This window comes from Limanda limanda, chromosome 22 (genome assembly GCF_963576545.1).
Source record: "Limanda limanda chromosome 22, fLimLim1.1, whole genome shotgun sequence".
NCBI classification, from domain to species: Eukaryota; Metazoa; Chordata; class Actinopteri; order Pleuronectiformes; family Pleuronectidae; genus Limanda; species Limanda limanda.
In genome coordinates, this window is record NC_083657.1 from 1,836,062 (window position 1) to 1,846,075 (window position 10,014).

General features: G+C 43.9%; 2 protein-coding genes across 2 annotated transcripts; both read right to left on the minus strand.

Annotated features, from left to right (window-relative positions):
* Positions 1 to 13: 13 nt before the first annotated feature.
* On the minus strand, positions 14 to 1,505 carry nop10 (NOP10 ribonucleoprotein homolog (yeast)). The gene is made up of 2 exons (XM_061066338.1): positions 1,321 to 1,505; positions 14 to 450 (listed from the first exon to the last, which is right to left on the minus strand). The coding sequence occupies exons 1-2, from the start codon at positions 1,372 to 1,374 to the stop codon at positions 310 to 312; spliced, it is 195 nt and encodes a 64-aa protein (XP_060922321.1). The 5' UTR covers positions 1,375 to 1,505; the 3' UTR covers positions 14 to 309.
* Positions 1,506 to 3,925: 2,420 nt separating this feature from the next.
* Positions 3,926 to 9,698, minus strand: lpcat4 (lysophosphatidylcholine acyltransferase 4). Its single transcript, XM_061066331.1, has 13 exons — positions 9,489 to 9,698; positions 7,886 to 8,249; positions 7,410 to 7,522; positions 6,987 to 7,047; positions 6,749 to 6,807; positions 6,337 to 6,371; positions 6,164 to 6,218; positions 5,999 to 6,081; positions 5,342 to 5,467; positions 5,092 to 5,248; positions 4,884 to 4,976; positions 4,596 to 4,731; positions 3,926 to 4,410 (listed from the first exon to the last, which is right to left on the minus strand). The coding sequence occupies exons 1-13, from the start codon at positions 9,558 to 9,560 to the stop codon at positions 4,247 to 4,249; spliced, it is 1,518 nt and encodes a 505-aa protein (XP_060922314.1). The 5' UTR covers positions 9,561 to 9,698; the 3' UTR covers positions 3,926 to 4,246.
* Between the last annotated feature and the right edge of the window lie 316 nt (positions 9,699 to 10,014).

A 10,014-nucleotide genomic window follows, 5' to 3' on the forward strand; every position in this document is an offset into this window, starting at 1 on the left:
ACACATGAATGCATTTGTTGTATTTCTCCCCTCAGGAGACACGGTTTAATTTGTCACCTCTGGATTTCATACACACCAACAAAAGAATACAGTCCATCTAGAGACCATTTATTCAGCAGGAAAACAAAATAACCAAAACCTAAAAAAGAACAAATCCTGGTACGTAAAAAAATGTTTCTCCACATCAACGACAGCTGGTTTCCAATTCATGTCCAGTCCCTCTCTTGGGCCTTGGGTTCCTGGCTCTCTCTCTCTCTCTGTTCAAGTCCCATCCTCCCTCCTTCCTCCTTCCTCTCCTCCCTCCCTCCCTCACAGGACCGGTCTGGGCTGCTGGGTGAGCAGGAGGCCGAAGCGTTTCTTCAGCAGAACCCGGTTCCTGGAGAACTTGTCGTCCGGGGAGAAGCGGGCCGGGTGGGCCGAGCTGGTGGGCTGCCCGTCGGGTCTCAGCTTCTGTGGGAGATAAAAGAAGGAGAGAGAACATTCAGTCGCTGAATAAATTGGATACATCTATATAATCCCACATCTGCTTCACAAGCTTTTAAAATTAGTAAACTTTCCTGCCCTGATTATGAATCATCTGCCTTTATTTTCCTATTTCTTTTCGGTTATTCGTCCTTATTTTCCCCATTGTTTATACTGCCTCGGCCTTTACCTTTCCTCCTGTGTGTATGTAGGTTTACTTATTTCTTACTTCTTTGCTTAAACATAATTTTTGATTAACCCTGATTATACGTGAGTGTGCAAGGAGAGTTAATAAAGTTAAATTGAACAGAATATGGATGAGATTGGAGTGAAACTACATCTGGTTCGTGGAAACTCTGGATCAGTGTGTGTGTGTGTGTGTGTATCACTGTGGATAGTGTGATTATTGTTATTGTGCATGATTGTTGTGCATTCTGTCATTTAGATCAATAAAGAACCATAAGACTTTTAAACTCCTCTGAACTGCAATAACTCCACCAAACGAGCACCCTGGCACATTTACATATTTTCACTATTGCACACAATTGAACTATTGTTGTTCTATTTTTCTCATGAGCTGTATATATATATTTTTTAGATATATACATTTTATTTTCTATTTTACATTTTTGATATTCTATTTGATACTATTTCTATTTTATTGTATTTCTTTGGTTGTGATTACTTGAGCATTGCTAGAAGAGAGCCTGTGCCTCAAGCATTTCATTGCCAGCGACTGCTTCATGTTATTGTTGTGCATTTGATAATAAATATCTTGAATCTTGAATGAGTGTGAATTGAAGCTGGATTATTGGAGCAGTAAACAGAACCATGGCGGATGTAAACAGGTCGTTTTACCTTCAGGGTGTAGATTCGCTCCCCGGTCTCGGTGTCGTAAAACTGCAGAAACATGGCGATGAAAACAAAGCGTCTCTAAGATCCAGAGAAATTTATCAAATTTGATATTATTTCGTTTTTAAAGCGAGAAACACGCGACGCTCGTGATTTCTCTTCTTTCCTCTTCCACGTGTGGCGAAGTCTCAACTCAGCCGGAAGTAAGAGCGGATATCCGGTTCGCTCGGCATGCTGGGAAATGTATTTCTCCGATGTAAGACGCTGTTAAGTTTCCCAAAGACAATTTCTTATTACAATAGGAGAGACAGGAAGATGTTACTGAGCTCGAACATTTATTTATAGCCTTTAAAATAAAAGTTGCATTCTCAATGTTCACTCACTGGATTTCTTATGGATCTTTCAGCCACATATCAAGGGCTTCATCAACAGATAAATAAAATATAATGAAATTAAAATCTATTCCATCCACGTCCAAGCACAGCTGGTCAATAAAATGTAGTAGCATTTAAAAAAAAATGCATTTAATTAATACATATTAATGAACTGTCGTGTTGGCTATTTAAATCATTTTAACAAATTGTGTTTTTCGTGCGGTTTCCAGCACAAGTGTCCTAATGTCCTGTTTGAGTTTATAGCATCAGCTCATCACGAGACTGAGATGCTATGTTATTGTTCAGTATCATGTTAGCTGTTTGAACCAGTGCACCAAGTATAAAATATACACACTATACTGTTAAAGTATAATAAAACATAATATATATATACACTATTCTGGATCATAGACACACAGGCTCCTCTGATGACTTTGATCTTCACACCCACAACTCTCATCCAAGACTCATCTTCCATGTCATCAAAGGAGCTTCTCCTGAATGAAGAATAAGCCTTAGAAGAATATAGCAGAGAAACAACACAGGAAATGAATGAAACAAAAACAAAACAAAATTAAATGAAAACAAAACAATGACATATACATATTTACAACACTGGCTGAAGACGAATCATCTCCTGGAAGAAAGGTGAACCCGATCACGACTATTTCATCCACCTGCAATGTGTATTATCTTTCATTTATATAATTTCACTTGAAAGAGTTTTGCACGTGTGTTTAGCTTGTTGAACTTTTTTTTGTCACATTCTTCAACTTTGAGAGATTATTGGATGTTTATTGATTTCTCAGACGATAATTCATGGATCTTGATGAAAACACAAATCAGGTTTCATGTTTGGAGGACTGATTTCTATGAGTGTGTGAAACATCCATAACACATGTTCCAGAAAACATGGGAGCAAAATGTGGTCCTCCAAAGGGGAGCAGTGTGAAAAACTTGTCGGTCAAATACTGGTTATTGAAGAAAAATATGAACTGTGCAGGGGACTAGGTGGAATAAAGAGAAGCTGTTTTTATGCATTGATATTTTGGATGAAATGGCCAAATCAAACTTTGCTGATATCCACCTTTCCTTTTCCTTTTTTCAGTTGCAATGGAAAAGAGGTAAAGGATGGATGCAGGGCCGCCTTCTTCCCTTAAGAACACTGTAAATAAAGATACTGCTGGATTCCACGTAGAATCCACCGTCTGTCCTTGTTCCAGCACACGTCCTGCAGACAGCTCGGTCTCAGGAGAGCTGATGTTCCAGGACTGGTTCGACTGCATGGTTGAAGAGTTCAATCCAACCGAGCCTCAGCAGATGGATGGATGGTGGATGGATGAAGCCTTCACTGTCCTGCCAGGTGTGTGTCCAGCTCCACACAACCTCCAGGCCTCAGCACCAGGTCCCAGTGTCCAGCCAGGGCTCATCATGCCTGGTTCTCGACTCTCCTTGGACAAAAGGTCTCCTGCAGGATTTACCTCGGGGAAGCACAAGACGATCTCAGACTCTCTGTGTCCCAAGGTCAACAGCTTTACATTCTACTATCTGTACAGAAAAAAATCTATTTAAATCAATTTTTATATTTAAATCAAAGTTTAAGCAGTAACTAACAATTTATTTTATTCATCGAAAAGTACAACTTTCAAGGAGATTATTGTGTTTAGTTTGTTTATTTCTTTGTTTTGCAGGATTACCAAACTACCCGATGGATTTCTGATCTGGGCCTCCTGGATTTTGGTTTGGAGACAGCGGACGATGATGAATTGGCCGCCTTATTCGCTTTTAAGGACAGTGAGACAGATTTGTGAGAGGACGCCTCAGACCCCCGGTCAGCTCAGTCGTCTCAGAAGAGCCAGAATCCGAGTGTCCCTCCACGTCCAGAGTTGCAGGGTCAACTCAGGACCTTGCAGCTCTGAGGGTCCAGCGCTGGAAGAGAGTTCCTCCTTCCCAGTTCAAGGAGTGTGAGGAACGTCCGAGCCCTGAAAACACAAAGCCACAGAACGCACGATCCAAGATGCAGCATCACAGGGAGTTACTTTCAAATATAAAGACTTCAACCTGTTCAAATAAGTGACGAAATAGAGGAGGAAGAAGATGGACAATTAATGTCATCAGTCTGAAAACCTTATTTGTTCAGAGATGTGTTTGTGTCAAAAACCCAAAACAGCAAAACACTTAGAACAATTCACAGTTTAATTCAATTATAAATATAAAGGAATTTCACACAACGTAAGAACATTTCATTTACACATGATCAACTTTGATTTACTGGGTAGTTTTTGTTGCACAATCCCTCGTCCCTTTAAAAAAGAGAAAACATTTCATAACCACAAGAGGAAACTCTATAAATAAAACATGTTATGGCTTCAAGTGACAAAAATAATAAGAGTTCTTTTAAAAACATCCGGAACAAGAAGATTTCCTGAAGTCTTCAATCAAACACTGAAATTTTATAAAATCCAAAAATCTCGTCGATTCAAATCGTCCTGGAGAATAAAAAACGTGACTGGTCGTCCTGGAGAAACTTCTTCTTAAAGGAATCCTCAGAAAAATCCTCATTCAAGCTTTTTGCTGTCGTGCACATATCTGTTGTTGTTCACAGCCCTCCCCCCCGCCAGGGGGGTGAAGGGCAGGTGAGGGCCCGCCTCCACCGGCTGCAGGTACTCGTTCACCACCCTCTGATAGGTCGGGTGGGAGGTCAGCACTCGCAGCAGATTGGCTGAGGAACCAGAGCAGAAACCATGAGGATTTCAAAGTGTTTGTGTCTTTGAAGATCAGCAGTGGAAAGCAGAACGTAGCTTCAACTCGTAACATAACTTATATCAGTTTCACCACACGTCAAAACTTCCTTCAGAGCAGAAAGTTGCAGCAGTTATTACAAACTCCACATTCAGAGTCGCTCACCTTCCGTCAGCTCGTCCTGATGTGAGGCCTCCTGGTACAGAGGAGAGGTGTTGTACTGAGGAACTCCCAGCAGCGCCCCCATGAGGCCCGACAGCTGCTCTGCACTCAGACTCCCTCGGCCCTCCCTGTCGAACAGCTGGGGAGAACAACAACGTTTGGATGTTTCAATACATAAAATCACATTGTGTGAATAAATCCAACACCTCTCAAATAACTTCTCTTTCCCTCACACTTTCTGAAAATGTGACCTCAAGACAGACAGTGTTTTGTTGGAGCAGCAGGACTCACATTGAAAGCTTTGTGAAGAAGAGATTTGAAACTGAGGAATCCTGAGAGAGCAGCGACACTCAAATAAAACTGTCCCACATCCACGGTTTCATCCTGAAACACACAAACACAACGCTATCATCACATTTGTCTGTTTTAACTTCAACAAAAACACACACATAAGCGTGCAAACTCAAGAAGTGGACGAACACACAGAAACAGCTCGTACCTTGGAGTAGAACTTGCAGACGGTGACGGCCGTCTCTCTCTCCGTCAGTCCGAGAATCGAGGAGAGCTCCTCTGCGCCGACCTTTGACCCCGGAGCTCCTGACTGACACCTGTCAATCATTCGGTCCAGTGCTTCTTCAACTGCAGAAGCTTGCAGGCTGAGAGATCAAGAGGATAAATATCAGTAATTTGATTTTTCACATGCATTGAAGCGACTGGGTGTTTTCAGACAGAGGCAGGTTCTCTCTCACCCGCTCTTGTACAGCAGCGACAGCGTGTTCCTGGCGGGAGACTCCACTGGGAGAGAGAGACCTCCCAGTTTGTTGACGGGAACTCCACCCTCCATCACGTAGTCTGTAGCTGGGAGTCCGAGCGCCCTGAACCATCAGGAGAGGGAATGACAACTGTTAGCTCACACACTATGAACCCTGGAGTGGCCTTAACAGAAACCTGAGGATACAGGAGTCCTAACACACAAAGTCACTACACAACATCACAAGTGGATCTGTCAGCGACAACAATCTTTAGTTCAGAAACACACTGACAGCTGTGATGGACACGTTTTCCCTCTGACATTTCATGGGCCAGTCAATCAAGAAAATAAACTATTCTACTGTACTGACATCGTGTTTTGTGAGAGGATCTTGGACATGAACAATTTAACATGAACTATGAACCCTGTAGTGGCCTTAACAGAAACCTCAGAATACAGGAGACCTAACACACAAAGTCACTACACAACATCACAAGTGGATCTGTCATCGACAACAAGCTTTAGTTCATGAGCCAGTCAATCAAGAAAATAAACAATTTGCCAGTGAATTGATAGTTGTGGCTCCAGTAATTACAGTTGCACTCGTGCGTCTGCTCTGACATGAGTCATAAAAGAAGGAGTGACCTTAACGTACCCGGCCATGAGCTTCTGAACATTGTCTGCGTACAGGTTGGGATCCTTCTTCTCCTCCTCCGACGGGCTGTAGACGGGCAGGAACTGAAACACAAGGGTTCTCTGTCAAGTTGGGAATCTGATCGAAACACCAGGAGAGGTTTTCACCCGAATGATCCGGTCTTACCTCGACCGTCATGTTGGTGTAGAGCTGTGACGTGGTGTGCCACAGAGCCTCAAGCCTAACGGACACAGACAGATTATTAGATTTAATTTAGAGAATATGAGCGTCATAAACAAAGAACCAAGAACTTTCACGATAAAGCTGGTTTGACGGATATGAAAAAGGACAAAACTCACCAGGTGGTTCCTTTGTATGTCCAGCGAACGGTGTCCTGAGGAAGAGCCATAAAAATACCATAAATCAAACCATAAAGTGCCAGAACAAACACAGAGCTCTCCATGGCAACAGAGTCTCATGTTCCCTCATTACACAACCTGACATGATGCAAACTGTTGCTGTATGTTCACAAACATGATGTCATCTCATATATGTCGACATGTGATTTAACAGATTGTGTATTTAAAAGAAAACTTTCACCATCTGCATTAAGATTAAGTGCTTTCCAAGGCTGCAAGTTCAATTCTGGACTGAAACATGAAGTAAAGCGATGAGTTATCCCTTTGTAATAAACCTGTATAGGACAGACAGCAGTTGGTTGTAGTATCACACCTGTGACGTGTGTGTCAACACTCCCACACCTCTACTCACCAGCTTGTTGGGGTAACGCAACAGAACAGGTTGGACCGGGACGCCGGCGACGAAGGCACCTGATGACGAGGGACAGAAAAATGAGGCAGGCCCTTTTCATTCCTTCATAGTTTCTTACAAACAGCTAAACTGTGGTATGTTGTCTGCTTCAGGACCAGAGAACAAGCAGGAGGAGTGTTTCTCTTCCTGGAGCCTGAACAGTAAACAGGCCAAGACTTTTATTCCTGCAAATACTCACCTGGTTTGAATTTGAGGAGAGATTGGCCGTTAGTTGTGGTTCCCTCTGGAAACACCAGCATCTAGCAGAGATTTGAAAAATGTGATTCCTGAGTTCAGACCTGCTGTTAGAGACAAAACCTTCTTTTCCCAAAACTGAGTCCGAATTCAGAGGCTGCATTTAAAGAGCAGGGGCACATCAGAAAGTTCATCCGTTCAATTCATGTCAGTGATTGATTTGTGTTTATTTTGGCACCGTCATTAAATTGAAAAGATTATTTGTCTTGTCTCCTACTTAAATAAATCCAGGTCGTGTTACGCTGATAGACGTCTTAGAGGAGATCTGAATAAATAGTTTCATTACTCCAAACTTAGGCCAAGTTTAAAATGGACATTGTGAGACAGCACATGATCTAAAAGCACAGAGTGACCAATCAGATCTCACCTGAGGCCAGTAGCCATCAGAGGTCAGCCTCTCGTTGAGCTGGGTCACCGCCTTCTTCCTCGACTCGGGGTCCTTCCTGCTCACCAGCACCGCCTGGTTAAACTCCAGCAAGGCTGAGGAAAAACACAAGGGGTAAATTAAAAACCAGATCCAGAGAAGAAGTCCAGCAACACAGGAAGTGCCCGAGCGGACAGAGCAGGTCAGGAGCAGACTACTGAGGCGCTTGTTTATCTTGAGACTTCCTCGCATACTTTCATTTTCAACCAGCCTCCTCTCTCAGGAGTACTGATCTTAGTTTGCTGCCTGACCGTTTGGGGATATTCAACACCTGATAACAATTCAAAAATAAAGCTTTCCACCAGAGAAGAAACTGTAAAAAGATGTCGTCATTCCGGCTCTTTGACACAGATACGATTATTCAAAACTGTCACACAATCTATTCTATTGTGTTTGTGATCTGAGTCGCATCTCCTCACCTCCGACGACCGGCAGGCTGGAGTTCTCCGACCGCGACACCACCGTGGCCAGCTGCGTCTGACACAGAACCATCATGTCCAGGTAGCCACTGTGCGGCGCCACCACCAGCACCGGCGCCTCCTTCAGGTCGGCCCTGCGACCTTTGACCTTCACCCACAGGAAGCCCAGGGTGAAGAAGACGCCTCGGCTCAGGCCCAAGATGATCGGGTGGAAGAGGTGGTGGCGCCAGCCGGTGACGGGCCGGGCGCGCTCCTCCTCCGACAGGCCGGCCAGCCGCAGCCGGGCCACGGGCCAGGCCACCAGGAACAATATGGCCGCCACTGTGACGCGCACAGGGAACAGGAAGCTGCCCAGGATGACGCCCTGAGGAACAGACAACGTACATCAAACCAACACCAAATAAAACCACTCAAATTATTATAAAACTTGACTTTATAATCTCATGCTGTACAAGCCGTGACTGAAGCATTAATGTGTTTATAGACGAATGCAGAAATAAACTATGATCCTTGTCCTGTTTGGATCATGTGGCCCCAGCGCGGCTGTCACAGAGTTGTGTTGCTGTCCAAAGTTGTTGATTAACGACAAACGTGAAATGCGTTCACACACAACCAGTCCCTTTGGACAGTTGGGGGACGCCTGGACGAAGGGTTGGAGTCTCTCAGCAGGACAATGACCTGAAGCTCACACCAGCAGCTGGAACCCTCGGCCAGAGGACAGAGACAGAAACCAGCAGCAGACATGTGCAGGAAGCGGGCGTGTCTGGGTTGTGTGTTTGTGTTTTGTTTACTATAAGTTTTGCCCGTCGTACGTTCAGTCACTTTCTAAAATATTAAGGTTTGGCAAAGAAAAGTCTTCATTTGCATTAATTCAGAAGTTGTTCTGATTTTATTGTCTAGCAGGACTGTAAATAAAATGTTTTTTACTTTAAGGAAATGATTTGCGGCTTTAGTTTAGACAGATATTTAACACGTGAGACTGATGATTATTTTCATGAAGGATGAATGTGCAGATTCTGCTCTTAATTAACCTAAATTTTCCAGCAACACAAGATAAAGTCTTTAGATGTGTTATCAATAATTATCGGTGTGTAGTTTTCATCAATTGCATCATAAGTTTAGTCCAATTTCTAACGATATAAACATCTCTTCCCATGAGACAACATTAAAAACCACGACCTTTACTCAGGAGCAGAGATTTGTCTTCGGGCATAAAACAAAAAATAACAAGAAACGCATCACGATAACTGTCGATACTAACGATACGAACATTGCTATCTCGAAATAAAACAATATCAATAAGTCCAAATTATAACGATATGAAGCTGGAGGAGTTCCATCGCATTGATCGAGCTGGGATTTCATAAACTATTTAAAGTTAAAGAGTCTTTAAACGTGACAGAAACAACGAGGCTGCGTTTATCACACGGTTTCTGTCTCTGTCTCCAGCTGGTTCTGAGGTTCTCCAGTGGAACCTGAGCTGGAACCTGAGATGAGGAACCCTGAGATGAGGAACCCTGAGATGAGGAACCCTGAGATGAGGAACCCTGAGATGAGGAACCCTGAGATGAGGAACCCTGAGAGATGGAGAAGGTGCAGTTACCCTGATCCTCTGGGCTGTGGTCAGCTGCACCCGGTGGACGAACGGGTGCTGGTAACACTCCTGCTCCTCCATGTTCGAACCCGGTTCCTCTCAGGAACACGTTCAAAGGGACGAGAAATCCTGCGTGCGTGTGAGAAGAACTCCTCCAGAAGCTCCTTTGTTTTTTGATCCTTTAAAACAAATAAAACCTTTAAAGTGGCGGGGTTTAAAACTGCGTCCTTTAAAAACCACCGGGAGGGATCGTGAGAAGCATCAACACGAAACCACGACGACGGAGCAGAATCGAACTTGTGGCGAACTTCCGTCCTCACGGTGCGACACCCGCTGAGCCACTGGTCCTCCTCTTGTGTCCTCACCTGTCCCGCCCCCCCCGCTGCGCGCTGCCCGGCCCACCGAGCTCCATCCGGGGCAGAGCAGGCGAGTCTAACCGGTCCCTGGAACCGGTGCGGTGGAACCAGGTCAACTGTCTGTCTGTCTGTCTATAAATATATAAATCTATCTATCGCTCTATCTTTTTATATATCTA